The 15,047-nt window shown below is 41.5% G+C and overlaps 1 protein-coding gene across 2 annotated transcripts in view; it reads left to right on the forward strand.

Moving 5' to 3' along the window:
• The window catches only part of sh3pxd2b (SH3 and PX domains 2B), a 39,409-nt gene extending 25,236 nt beyond the window's left edge, over window positions 1-14,173 (forward strand). Inside the window, exons 6-14 of one of the 2 annotated variants that reach the window (XM_073479391.1) lie at window positions 4,207-4,232; window positions 4,671-4,706; window positions 6,499-6,630; window positions 7,151-7,252; window positions 9,879-9,996; window positions 10,156-10,355; window positions 10,523-10,569; window positions 10,684-10,809; window positions 10,890-14,173. In XM_073479391.1, the coding sequence (XP_073335492.1) occupies window positions 4,207-4,232; window positions 4,671-4,706; window positions 6,499-6,630; window positions 7,151-7,252; window positions 9,879-9,996; window positions 10,156-10,355; window positions 10,523-10,569; window positions 10,684-10,809; window positions 10,890-12,377 (2,275 nt within the window). In that variant the 3' untranslated portion in view covers window positions 12,378-14,173. The remainder of the gene's footprint in view (window positions 1-4,206; window positions 4,233-4,670; window positions 4,707-6,498; window positions 6,631-7,150; window positions 7,253-9,878; window positions 9,997-10,155; window positions 10,356-10,522; window positions 10,570-10,683; window positions 10,810-10,889) is intronic. The other variant, XM_073479392.1, reaches the window with a different exon arrangement.
• Window positions 14,174-15,047: the final 874 nt, after the last annotated feature.

A 15,047-nucleotide genomic window follows, 5' to 3' on the forward strand; every position in this document is an offset into this window, starting at 1 on the left:
ATGCCAGCGTCCAGCACACACACAAGTTCACACGGTCCTTAGTTACAGATTTGTTGTTATTAAGTTTACCAGCACCTTCAGGCCAGCGGAGGTTACGAGTGGCTGGTTTCATAGAGACCGTAATATGGGGCTCGCATTTTGACCCTGGAGATGGTTTTTACACCAACAGCTGTCAGCTGACGTATTAGTTTTTACCACTCTGTCATCACAAACTGATGTGTGGCAATGGGCGTTGAGAGGTTGCCTCAGTCGGCATGAAATTGAGTTGATAAGTCCTGTGATATATGCTGGGAGTGCATGCAGGGACAGTATTAAGCCAGAACATAGAGAGTGGGTTTTTTTCAGCTGGTTGCCAAAACTGGGTCACAGAAGCGAGACTTTTTCCCGTTCCTTTACAACAAGGGCTGCCATTATTCTCCAAATCCACACTTTGATTTGACTCATGGTTTTAAGGTCACGATTCGATTCAGCACCTACGGCCGTGCCATTGTTAGACTATTGCATCTGGATTTGTAAAGATCAGCGGATCATTGGTTTTCAGCCTGACAGTGTCATTTACATTTTTCAAATTCAGCTTGACTTTATCCTGGTGACTTTTTGAACATTAGGCAGGTTCAAATTTTACGTACCAAATGTAAAATTCCAGAGTCAAAGAAAAAAATGTACCTTTTGGGAATCCAACAATAAACAAAAGGTAGAGATTTCAGAAACTGAACTAAAACAAATCACGCAAAATGTCAATTTCTACATAATTTCAACTATTTCTACATAATATTGCTTTAATTTATTGGTTGTTTTCTGAGAGTCCCCTCAAGCTGTCCCATCAGTATTCAAAGCTCTAGGGTCTTCAGTATGCATGCTGCCACTTTCAAATACACATGATAAATTACTGTCGGTATAGATGCACTGCATGCTCAAAAACATGGTCAGAACTCGTACAGGTCCGTACAACAGCATCCAATTTGGACACAGCTTAAGATTTCTCACTCTTCAGTTACTCATAGAGCTTTACACTAGTCACTTTCTCTGGCATGGCTTGGTTCGAGCAGCAGCAGTCTTGCACTTGTCTCAGCAGGTGTGGGTGTGCTTTTTATGTATATCAATCACCCCCCCAATTGCCTTGACATTTAAACTCAGTAAAACTGTTGAATCAGCGAAAATGCAAAAATTGTACTCCACTTTAATGCTGTAGCTCCTGATGCATTTGAGCCGGAAGCCGCTCTGTGTACATTTTTCTGATTACAGCATTTTTTAACATGTTTTTTCTGTTGGTACTAAAAGGACAGTCCCCGTCACGTTCAGTCCAGACTGTGTTTGTTACAACCCTTCATTCACTGTGTACCTGGGTCAGTATGTACCTGCTGTCTAACACAGTGTTTTGATACCGCAGCGAGAATTTTGACATTCTACACATCGTGGCTTTAAGTTCAATAAACTTCTTCGCTTACAAAATTCAGCAAAAACACATCATGCAATGTAACGCAGCACAGCGGTGACATTCACATTCTTGGTATTCAGCTACTGTCCATCAGGAGTGACTTACACTGAGCGAGCAGCTGGGGGTTCTTGCTTCAAGGACAATTAACAGAGCACATTGCTGTTACGGGGATTGAGTATGAGACGGGTACTTGCAGCAGGGTGCCATGTTGTCATCTATAATGTGGATGGATTTAATGTCACTTTGAAGTGTGCTGTTGGTGGTTTACAGAGTTTGCCATATCGGGCCTGAGATAATATAATCAGATTTTTGTGAGGTGTCACTCAGCGGAGATGCCTCTCTCATCCCAACACTTTTACTAGTGTGATAACCCCTCTGCAACTCTCCCATAAAAACAAACCTCCTCACATCTGTGTGCGATCAATATACACGATATATGGACACATACACATTTTGTACTCTGTCCTCCCTCAGAGGAGGTTGCCAAGGACACATACCTCCTTACTCCTCATACAAAACCCCAAGCATGTGTTGGGCGAGGCTGGAAAGAGACGGAGCATTTACTCAAGGCGGATGAATAAAGGAAAGACCTTGGTTTGTCTTTATTGAAATTGGATTACTGCTTTCTGCCAGTGCAGCCTGTTGTTTGGCTGACTGACAACAGGGCTGCTGTACAGACACAGCAGCCGGTCACTGGGAGAAGATTTATCACGGCCTATAAATCGACTGCACTGAGAGGGACATCTTAGACTTTCACCCAAGGAGAAGAAAAAGGAAGGAGAAGCTGAAGAGGAGAGGGAAAGGAGTAGTTCAGGAGGAAGTGGAGCGTCAGAGAACCAGACAAGATGGGTGAGAAGGGAAGTGAAGGAAAGCGGAAGCGTCCGGGAAAGGGAAGGAAAACGGAAAGTGAGAGACGTCTTGAGAGAAGAAAAGAAGGAAGGAGATGAAGCGACGGGCTGAGGTGAAACAAGGACGAGTGTGGATAGAGGGAGAGAGATTATGAGATTATGATTTAATTAATTATTCTAATAGATATTATATGAGTCCTCTGTGGTACAGCGGCTGTTTACTGTAAGGTTTGGTTCCGGGTGTAAAAACTAGATGGCTGTTATTTTAATGGGTCTGCAAGAATCAGAGCCCAAAGTCAATTTATCCCTGTGATATTCTGTAGTAGAAGGTTTTGCACACATCACATCTTCCTCTATATGACCTAGCCATGGCTGCCCTATGTGAAGGTTCAATTTAAAGTTTAAAGCCACCAAGTCAGTGGCGAAGTTCCGGTGTATTACATGACCCTGATTTCACCTCAGTTCAAAACAAGGGACAAAAAAAAAGCACACACACTACTACATACCGTACACTCACATCTCTGCTCTATAACAATCCCGAGCCGTGCTTCTTCTTTGGTCGGCCCAGTCAGTGAGCTCTTTTTATAGCACGTTAATGGGCACGCTTATGGCTAAAGATTTATTGAAACTTAAGCCTCCGCAATTAACAGTTCTGCCGATCGAACAAAGCTTTATGTGGCTGAGAGCATTCATGTTGATGCAGGGAAACGAACACGCCAGTAGTTGCCAAGCCAAACGATTGAGGGAGATGAAAGAGTGAGTTAAGGAGACGTGGACGATGTGAGATGGAAAAAGGAAGGCGGTGGAAGGCCATAAAGTAAGAGAGTAATATTTAGATAACAAAGAGGGAGCGACGGAGAGAGAGACAGAGGGAGGAAAATGCTGAGCATTAGCCGCCATTGACTTTTCAGGGCATCTGGACATTGAATCAGCTCCTGACTGCTGCTGTGGAGTGATGGTCTATTTATCTGGCTAATGTCTAAACCAGACGCAGCAGATGCAGTATTGAATTTAACATCAGACTAAATTTCAGAGATCGGCTATCTAGAGGCTCTCTATTCACATCGGCCTGCAGCGGGGGGAGAGGCAGAGAGGCGGATCCTTGTCTCACGTGTCTGCAGCGTATTGATAGATCTAACAAAGACTGATAATGTCAGCAATTATTGTTAATTCTCTGCTGGAGTGATCGGTGTAAATGTTGTGCACTGGCATCGTGACAAATTCAGAAACAACTCAAAACCTGATCGTATTAAATCAGTTTAAAGTTTCATTAGTGCAAGTTTGGAAGGCACAGTTAAAACTTTGGACGCTGTGTAAAATGTAAACAAAAACAGGATGCAATCATTTGCAAACAGTCTTTCAAGGATGACTGTTTCATACCCAGTCATGATACAAACAACTGTTACCAGTTAACCTGTTTACCTGTGGAATGTCCAAACATGTCGCTGGCAGCAAATTCAGTGTAAGCGTATTTTTACACAAATCAGTGAAGTTGATCATGTTAAAAATTCAATGCATCGTCTTTGTACTGTTTTCAAATGAATATATGTAAAAAAAGATTAGCCAGTTATCACATTCTGTTTCATTAATGTTTTATGCAATGCCCTAACTTTTGGGGAAACAGGGTTTTAAGAACTGAAAACATCAATAGTCACAGAGATAGTACTGGAAACAACAGTTGTGGCTGTAGCATGATGAAAAAAAATGCATAAATACAACGATTAGTCATCTTGGAACATTGGAATAAAAACCCTTTGTGTCTTTACAAAGGTCATACTTGCATAGTATATGTTTATTTAGTTTAAAGTCGTTTTTGACTTCCATGAGATGATGTTTGAATTATTTATAAATATTGATAATTGTTATCTCCCTGACTTGATATTTCCTGGTAGTAATGTGATGATTCTGTCTCTTTGACAGGGAACCCATTGGAAAGAAGAAATCAGGTAAGAGCTTCGATTGTGTGTTTGAATCCAAAATGGGGTTTTGAGGCCAGGCTGTGGTGTGTTTTTTGTTTTTTGTTTATTTTTTGGCAAAGAAACTTTGCAGAGGAAAACTAAAATCTGGTATTTTGTTGTTTTACTGCTTCTCATTATAAGTACAAGTCTTCTAAAGTTCATCTGCAGTAGCCTATATAATGAGACATTGTCTCCATCTAGTGGTCACAATGTTTTATGCAGGCAAAACAATAAAATAAGCATTGATTCAACCAGTCCAGATGTTCTTGTTACAGTTATAAAAGATACATTCTGAAAGAAAACACCTTACCATTGTTTCACTGTTTGTATATTCTCTCTGTCCTCTCCATCCATCTAATATTCTCCAGGTTGCATGTCAAGTCATTGTTTTCAGTTTTCTTCTCCGTTCATTTTCCTTTCCATCAGGGATTGTGGAGAGAGCGACTGGTTTCCTAAAGCGAGGTAGTAAACACTTGCTGTGTGTGTGACCCAGCGGGTTGCTAGCGGCCTGTTCCCCCTCTCCTCCCCTAGGCCTGGGCAGGTGGGATTTGGCTCTGTTGAAGGCTTGGGGCTTGCATTGGTTCCTTTATAGAGAAAGCAATACATTAAAGCTGTTGATGTTGCTCATGTCTTGGGTGTGTTTCTGTGTGTTGTCGGGACGGAGTAGAAGATTCACTAGTTGAGTTAGATATAAATGGTAAAAACACAGTATAATTTAAAGGTTAAACATATTACAAGGAACTTTCATCTAACACTGATGCCTTTTATATGAACTTCATAAGCAAATGAGATCTGCAACAAGCTAGTTCTGTATAATTGGATTCCCCAAACCAAATTAATATCACCGAGCAACCAAATCTGTTTGCTGCAGGCTACATGAAGGCTAACCTTGAAAACATTCTACTTTGTTTCACCAACTTTACATTACAGTTATTACTCTTACACAGCCACAAATTGATATATTAAATCATTGCTGTGCATCCTAACACAGTTTAAAAAAGAAAAATAGAATTAAAAACATGTGTCGATTAAGATCTAAATGACAGAAGGCAGCTGAAACATTACCGCTCTCATCCAGAGGGGGTGCCAGAATCAAAAGACAAAAGTTCCTTGTAGCTGCTTTAACCTGAGTTGCTCGAGTTAACTCGGCAGTCCAGCCGCTATTTCGTTTGCTAACCGTGTGCTTAAAATTAGACTTAGTTTTCCAGCAGTTCTGCTTTTGAGAAATGTTTTGTGTTACTAATATTCAGAATTCTCACTGATCAGATTGAGAGTCTGTTGCAGAGCCGTACAGTTACAGTTTTACCACATCTGTACGCCTCAGAACTTTTTAACCCTTTCGTCAGCTGGGACCTTTTTTTCCGTCCGCCTGTGTGTTACAAACACGTTTGGTTGAAAATGTGTCCGTCAGCACCTTCAGTGACCTGCATGCTGTGGTGGATTTTAATGTCCCTTCACCATTCATACACTGGATATGTGCTTTGGTGTGGCATTTTTATATGTAAATTATACTTTATTGTATTTTGTTCTAGATATTTTTTTTTTTAGAAGAACATTAATCAACAGTAAAGAGCCGTAGCGCTGCTGGTTGTATTGTGTGGACTTTTCTCAGACTGGCTTGGTTGCTAACATTGGTGGTGGGTCTCTATGGTGCTGGTTTGCTTCTGTGTGGAAGTCACAGCCGTACTGATGATTGACTAAACCCTTCTACACTTTTTAAAAAACCCTGCCTTTCACTCCCATTCTCTAAATCTCCCATCATTCCTCTTGTCAGCTCATTGTTTCCCTCACGCCATCTCTCCAATCACGTCCACTAGCTCCTCTGCTTCATGTCTGGGTAGATCTTCATACTCTAAATAAGCCTCCTCTCACTTTAACGTTAAATCCAAAAGCTTTTGCAAAAAAATTTGACCTTGGAATTATAATTGGCATTTCATCATAAAATACTTTTTGGCTTTTTTTGTAAAGACCATGCTTAAATTGGATTCTTGGTTAAAGTGCCTATACAAGCTGACATTTTAAAAGGTCGTATTCCCTTCAGGCAGATAGAATATTAAAGGTCAATATCTCTTATTCTAAGTTCAAGGACATTCCTCTACAAATCACATTAACAAATATTATCACAGAAGCAGAAGGTAAGGAGTGGAGGCTTATTTACATTATTGAGATTTCACCCTTCACCCGCCTTACAACAGGAGCAGAAAGGAATAAAAAGCTAAACCAGCCTCTGATTTTGATTCGTTCCCCTCATCAGGAGACTCCACCGCGGCAGACCCTCTCCTCCTCGACCAGTATGTGGCAGTCACAGACTACGAGAAGCAGGAGAGCTCTGAGATCAGCCTGCATGTGGGTCAGGTGGTGGAGGTCATCGAGAAAAATGAGTCTGGTAAGTTCTACAGGGCATGCAGTGTAGTTTTTCATTATTTCTTTGCTGGTTTAAATCGAAAAACAGCAATTAAAAAAAAACAAAACGTCAAAATAGCTGAAGGTTGTTTTTTTTTTTTTTACCTGGCTGTTGCGGGAAAGCTTGTGTGTCCATAAAAGAGAAAAAGCAGCAAAATAGAAAGAGACCTAGACCTGAAATATGGGTGCTAGACAAAAACATTATAATCGCAGTATTTCCTTTATATTTTCCACACTGGCAGCTATTGTTTGAGCTTTGTCTGGCGCTCTTAACTGGAGAATTGGCCCATCAGCCCCCAACATTCACATAACAGTAGTGGATGGAAAATATTAGCATTTTCTTTTTTGCAATTTCCTGAAAGTTTGACTTGTGTGAAAGTATATTTGGACGTTATTTCATTGTTCAGCCTTGTTGAATGGAATGTGAACTTGTTGAAATGCATTACAGATGCGTCCTTTTAATGATTTCATGTCAGTGTGTAATTGATATTCTGCTCATTCAGGGTGGTGGTTTGTTAGCTCAGAGGATGCCCAGGGCTGGGTCCCTGCCACCTGCCTTGAGGCGCAAGATGACCCTGATGACTTCACTTTTCCAGGAGAAGAAGGTACGTACAGCTCTGCATCTGGGCGCTGTTGTTTAGATTCAGTATTCCCCCGATGAAAAAGTTGAGAATGTAAAGAGGCCATTTAGCATTTACTCTAAAACCGGACCAAGTTATTTATTACCTTTGGAACAATAACTGTACTTGTTTACAATTTTTCAAAAAAATGATTTCTTCTGTTGTTTTTCTGTTGCCTTCCAAAGTGCAACACACACCACAGGTAGCACCACGTCATCTGGCATCCACCATTTAACTGTTGTGGCTCACACCAGACACTCCACATACAGTATCTATATATAAATAGAAGAAGCAGTCATGGTTCGGGGGTAGATGTGCAGATCCGAGGAGCAAACGGGACAAAATTGCCGCTTTTCTGGTGATTCCACTGGTGTGTTTTGCCCTTCAGAACAGCAATCCAAATATGTTGAAATATCTGAATTTTAAAGCAAAAAAAAAATTAATTTAAGCAAAACATTTAAAGGTGAAACCAAAAAAAACATTAACAAATAGATAAAGACATAAAAATTGGGTTGAGACTCCATAGAAAGGCCTCATGTAGATGATACTGTAATATAATATGTATATACTATACAGCAATTCATAGCAGCCCTACTAAGCAGAGAAGTGTACCCAGCAACTACGCAAATTACAGACCATGTTTCTGTCGCTGGCAACCGAAAGAGTGTGTCGTTTAAAAGTGGACATTGAACCGGCTGCCCTGTCTTTGTTGGGCAGGTCACTCCTCAGAGGCCTGGGATTAGAGAGTCATCCATATCTAACATCCACATTCACTGACATCGTCACAGATGTACAGTGTGATACAAAAACAGAAGCAAATTAACTGGCAATTGAGCTAGTACATGATAAAGAATGGTGACGAATCAGTTTTGCAAGTCTGCGATAATGAGAATGATTTAATGTAAAAGTCCCAAGGCCTTGCTCAGGATCAACATCACTTAAAGACATAGCAGCCCTCACTACCCCAAAGTCTAAACATATACGGTAGGTGCATGGAAGTGGCTGGAACCGACAAAGAGCTAAACTCCAGCACTCCCAGGAAACAAAAGTCTTATTTATTGTGGGCAAACAAACAAATGTGTTTCAGCACTAAGCCTTCATCAGCGTGATATTACAGAGCACACATGATACTAAATAGGTGAGGAGCCGACAATCAAAGATTGTGGAATCCATCTGTGAGTCTGTGAGCATGAAACACCTACAAATCTATATATTGCAGATACATTCAATACAAATACAAACAGAAAAAAGACAGTTGTCACAAAAAGTTATGAAAAGGAGAATAATTGTCATCAAACTGATCCACAGATTATCATATGAGCATATACTCGAACTGTCTTTCCTCTAATACATTTGTGATAACAACTGTTCAGTCAATAAATAGAACAGATAAATAATTATTCTATGCCAAAAAAATGACTCAGACTGCCCCAATATGATGGGGACAAATAGCAAGTACCAAAAACTTTGGAATTAAATTAGGTAAAAGCTAAAAAAAAAATGAACACAATTCTATTAAAGCATAGAATAATGTAGAAAAGTGTAAGAAAATAAAATCAACATCACCCCACAAGTGTATCGGAGTAAAATCAATAGCATGAATGGAACATGTAACAGTATGATTTAAAATGTGCACGAACCTGGAGGGATGATTTGTCAGTAAATGGGTTGAACAGCACCAATGCTTTCATTCAGGATGTCAAACACCCTCCACATGGCTTATGTAATGTTCACTTCCTATTTTGCCCCACTTACTGTGCTGGGATGTCAGTGCCTCGGAGATTCTGGTCACTGCCAAGGCATATGGGTCGTCGCAGAACTTTAGGGGATCTATTCAGCACAGGCTTTGGGCAAGGTGGAGCGCACGCCTTTTCTTCTCCCCCCTATTCTAAATGTGTGTGTGTATGCACACACATGCATACAGAACTGTGAGCATGTTTGTCCATGTGTATGCATGTCATGTTTGTTGCACGAGAGATCCAAGCATGTGAATTAAAACCCTTGCATGCAAAGTGAACTGTGAAGTATATCTGATATAAATCAATTAAAAATGATATAAAACAATACATATCATTTCACTTAACCAGCAGTAGACACTTGGTAGATCTGTGTTTTACATAGAATAACTGTAGTATGTGTTAATAGTAGACGTAGCTGCTATATCTCTTGTAGAGTAACAAATTTGTCCTGTTCGTGGTCAATATTTGTGGAGGATGAATGTGTGTTTTATGTGTTGCACATGTGTGTATCTTACATCTTCTCACTCCACAAGATGCTGCTCAAGCCGTGCCTCATTTCATCAGTTAGCTAATGTAAAACCAAGTCACTCCTGTACCCAGTTACAGTATTTCATTCCAAGTCACAAAGGGAGAGTGTCTTCATTTTCATTAAAAGGTTGCAGTCATTTTTCACTGCATACTTTTTTCCACCCGAGCAGTTTTGCATTTTGAATTTAAGGAAAGTTTTAGATTGCAACTTTAAATTTGAAACGCTGCAAGCCATTGTAATGTGAGCGTGCCACTCTGTGCTTTGTCTCCCGAGCTCCCCACAGTAATCTTCAAGACAGACACTGTGCTCTTATATTAACAATACTGTCTTTTTACGACTCCAGAGGAGAAGTATTCAGTGATTTACCCGTACTCGGCCAGAGACGAGGATGAGATCGACCTGGAGAGGGGAATGGTCGTGGAGGTGATTCAGAAGAACTTGGAGGGATGGTGGAAGATCAGGTAATCAAATGAATGGCATTAACTGGAAAAGCAAATAATGTGTATTAACTAAAGATAGTATTTGAAAACATGAGTTGACATCAGATCTTAGATAGTCATGATGGAAGAAGTCAGTGTTCTAACCTGAAGCCACCGACTGTACATCTCTCCCCTGCTCAGGTACCAGGGACGTGAGGGCTGGGCCCCAGCCTCCTACCTGAAGAAGTGTGACATCCAGAGCCAGAAGCAGTCAGCAGGCGGTGCTGCTCACGCCAGCACCAACGACCTGGACTCTAAACAGAACCAGCAAAACAATGCAGCCAAAGAGAACCGAGACAATGGCCATAAAGAAAACCGACTCTCGTTTTTCTCTGACAAGAGTAAGAAGTGAATTTCAGATGCAGCAAACTGTTGTTTTATCTGTTAACACTTAATGTCTTTTAAAGCTGTCTATCTATAAGTTGAAAAAGAGTTATGAAAGGATGTGTAAGGGCAAGTGATAAACTCAACAGATTACAGATTACTCCATTGTCCTTTCCTTTCACAGAGCTGGGATTGAGACACAGACCTCCACCACGCAGAGATCTTACCATCGTAAGAGATCCCATTCAAATCTCCATTTGACAAATAGGGGATTTTATTGTACTGGAAGATGGCACTTAATTTTTCATCGACTTAACCTTTACGTGTCCCTCTCACGTTCCACAGCCACGTGGTGCAAACCTACCCAAGCCGCCCACTCCTCCTCAGGTTGAGGAAGAGTTCTACACCATAGCAGACTTCCAGACCACCATCCCTGACGGTATCAGCTTCCAAGCTGGAATCAAAGTTGAGGTGGGTCACGCACTTCCTAAAGCTGAATTGAAAAAGAAGAAGACCACAGTGAAATTAATATTTGTCTATTATTTGTCTAGGTGATTGAGAAGAATGCAAGTGGTTGGTGGTACATTCAGATAGATGAAAAAGAGGGCTGGGCCCCCGCCACCTTTATTGACAAGTACAAGAAGACCAGTAACGCCCTGCGACCTAATTTCCTTGCCCCTCTGCCCAATGAGATGGAGAAGCTGAGCCTGGCAGATGGTGGTTCTTCAAATGCTTCGGGCACAGATGATAGCTGGTCCAAGCCTTTACCTGATGAGCCGACAACAGCCCCAGAGTCCTGTGCCCGGCCTAAGTTGAGAGATTGGAAGTCCGGTCCCAGCAAGGGGGGCTGTGGGCCTTTACCTCCTGCCCCAGCTGCCCCACCAGTCGAGGACAAACCAGCTCTGCCACCTCGACGGGAGTCCATTAATAAGAGCTTTGAACTGGAGGTAGCAGAGAAACCGAGACCTGATCATTCCAAACCTTTGCCCCCAAAACCACCAGCCCCTGGGGTCATCATGCCAATGGTGCCACCCAAGGCACCCCCCTTCAAACAGGACAAACCACCTGAGACCAAGAAAGAAGACAAGAGCAAACCCCTTCTTCTTCGAAATGAAATGGGTCTTGAATGCGGCCACAAGGTCTCTGCCAAAGAGGTGAAGAAGTTCAATCTGAAACCTGTACCCAAACATCCACCAAAACCCAAACCAGAACCCCCGGAGGAGAAACCAGAGGCAGCTGGTCCTGCAGTGTTCATGAAGCCGAAGCCAGTGATCCGACCTAAACCGGTTCCGGCTGCCAAGCCAGATCCTCCGTCAGAGAAAAAACTGGACATCACCAACCTGAGAAGCAAACTGAGGCCATCAAAACCTGCCGATCTTGAAACCCCAGCGGCAGTAAATAATTCCCAACCCTCTTCCCCCGTCCACATCCCTACTCTCAATAATGGTAAGCACTGTGATGAGCCAAAACTCCCCCCCAAACATATCAATGGTCACAGCCAGGAGAGCTCATCACCCCCTGCGAAACCAGCAGTGCCTCCCCACAAGGAACCCCCTCAGAGACCCCCCGCCATGGCTCCAAGGAGACCTCCTCCTCCAAAGAAGGAGACCCCAGCCAGCCCAACCGAGCCGAAACCTCCACCTTTCCTAAAAGAAATCCAGGATGTTCCCAAGATTCCACCACCGCAACTCAACAGACCCCCTCCCCCTAAACCCAAAGGGTTCATAGCGCCACCTCCAAACAAAGAGAAAGAAGAGCCCAAAGTTAATAAATTCCCAATTCCTCCCAAACCCATGTTGAAGAGCGAGAAACCCGGCCCGCCCAAGGACAAGCTTCCACCTTTACTCAAGGAGCCAAGCAAGGATGAGCTGTATCTAGCCGTGGCGGACTTTGAAGGGGACGACAACACGTCCGGCTTCAAGGTGGGCACGGTGTTCGAGGTGCTGGAGAAGAACGGCAGCGGCTGGTGGTTCTGTAAGAATGTACGAGAAGAAGTCGAGGGCTGGATCCCCTCGAATTACCTGAGTAAAAAACCTTAGTGTGAAGGTGCTCTCGAAACCATCGCCATATATATATAAACTAAGGATCTAAATGAACAAAATATCACTACTTTGTAGCTTGTTAGCATTTTTTTTTATTTATAGGTACCTGTTTTTTTTTTTAAGTTGACACGTTTTTGTTACGTTTCATTTTGATAAAAAATATTCTACCTAAACTGAACCAGCAATAACACATGGACCCTGTTGGGTCTTGTGATGTTTACTTAGTTTTGTTTTGATCTTAATATTATAAGAACCTCTTAGGTAAAAAAGGTTAGACGCTAGAACAGCAGTAAATGTATCTCCACCCATGCCTTCTATGATACGGTGCCTCTATATAATATGCAAAGTGCTTCAGTGCTTAATATACTGTATGCAACTGTAAACGTAGTCCTTGTACTAGTCTTAAACACCTTAAATTAAATCACAGGAGAATACTCTAGATGTTCAAATCCAGCCATTCTTTCCCCAGCAGTAGACTAAATAAATCTCTTAGACGAAGACCGCACATGAACTCAGCGGGGGGAGTTCAACGACTATATCTGGGCTTTCAAGTGCTATCAGCAGTTGCTAAAAGAGACGTCTTTGCCAAGTAGAAGTACTGTTTGTTATACTAGAAACACGCGTATTAGTTTTCGTGCCGTTGTAACGCTTTCTTCGTCGACTGCATAATTAACGTTGCAGTGACTTGTAACAGATGTGCACTTTTTCAGTCATTGCAGACGAGGCAAGTTTAAGGTTTGCACACGCTGAAGGAAGGGGAAGAATGCCACAGTGCATTTTATATATAGTCAGTTTTACTAGCCATGTTTTTTTTTTATACTCACTGTAACAAATACTCACCAAGCTGAAAGATCCGAACCGAAAAACGGTGAAAGGAAGCTCAAGGTATCTCGCAACCAAAACTAAGAATTGTGAAATGTGACTCGCAGAGCACCTCTGCATATCTGTACTACGTGTGCGACGTAAGAAATTGGAGATCTACAGTGATTTGTGCAATGATTTACAGTATTGTGAGTGTACAGTCTGTTCTTAACCGAAGTTTGGTGCTCAAATAACAGCAAAGTGTGACCATTGTATAAAAAATAATGTTTTACATTAATGCTTGACTGGTCTCAAGCATGGTCAGTATAGCAAATTATTTTTTATTGTACAGAAATGAGAGGCATATCTTAGCTGTTGTCACTTTTCTTTGATGGCCCATGTGTCCTCTGTACTGATGAAGGGATGAGAAGAAGAAGAAGAAGAAGAAGAAGAAGAAAAGAGCCAAGAAGGAGAGTGGTTGGTTGATTTATGGGGTTTGCTAAATAGAAGGAAATACAGATAAAATTAAAAATAAGTTACTTGAGAAGAGTATGTGAAACAGGCTACACATTTCACAAAAAGTGGTTCACAAACAACTGTCAACTATACATTTGTTAAAGTGTCAGGTTTACTAAATAAAAATAGAATTGTGTGTTCATGGTTGTTGATACAAGCAGACAAGGCTTCAAACTGTAACACTGACTCTGTTCTGCTTCTAGTTGCTATAACGTTATTCAACCTCCCCCTGTTTTATACAGAAATGGCAGTATCCAACTTGAAAAACAAAAAATCTGTTGTTTTAAATGTACCTAAAATTGTGTTGTGAGGTATGTCATGTGGACAGAAGGCCGGAAGGGCACAGTACAGTGCAAGGCAAATGGGTTGATGGTGTCATCATTTCAGTATTGTAATCTTATTTACGTTTTTGCTATGTATTTTTCATTACATTGAGTCTCCTTTTACTTAAGTCAATAAAAGTTTCTGATTTTTCAGCTGTCGTCATCCTGTGTTTGAATTGGTATTTCAAAAAAATCTGAGAAAAAAATAGGTATTGCATGTTGTTTTTTAAACAAGTGAAAAACAGGTAAACGTTTTTATACGAGCCCCCTGTTGAGTTGTTGAACACTAGTAGAACTACTGAGCTATTTTTACAAGTGTGTTTGTATCGTGCACAAGCATGCAGGTGGTATTATTCACATCCTCCCATTGTTATCAGGCTTTTCCACTGATCAGCACTTGGTAGGCACAGAACAACTACAAAATTTCTCAAAGGAAATACATTCAACTTGGTTGTTAGAGCCCCTTTAAGTGTTTCTCACCAAAACAAAGTGTGTGTATTCTTGGTTTATGTAACAATTGATAGCACTTAACATGTATTAATCTCATTTTATTGGCTATATGTGAGCGTGACATGAAAAATGAGACCTTCCCAGTCTCTCTCGGTTACCTACACAAGCCTGTGGACCAGTTATTGAAGTTGTTTAATGCTGCTGGGACTCTGAAGGATTCGGGTCAGTTTTTTCACGGCAGTCCAAAGGATGTGACTTTATGCAGGTTCGAGTGGCTCGTCTCAGAGCCTCTCTCCGCTCCGCTAACAGAGAGCAACAGTAGCTGACATTAGTTTAGAAATGGAGTCTGCTGACACAAACTAACGACCGGCTTCCAGCCCAACACAGAAACTCCACAGAGCCCTTTAAGGTAAACATAACCTTCACTTTAACAGTTGATTCATTGACTACATGCATGTGAAAGTGGTCTCTAGTGTTCCCTGAACTCTGCAGTGTACTTTAGCCTTGTTTTGCTCAGTGTTTTGGGATTTACAGCCTGCAGATTTACTGTAACCTCTGCTGCGATCAGTCACGAGAA

This window comes from Pagrus major, chromosome 13 (assembly GCF_040436345.1).
Source record: "Pagrus major chromosome 13, Pma_NU_1.0".
NCBI lineage: Eukaryota > Metazoa > Chordata > Actinopteri > Spariformes > Sparidae > Pagrus > Pagrus major.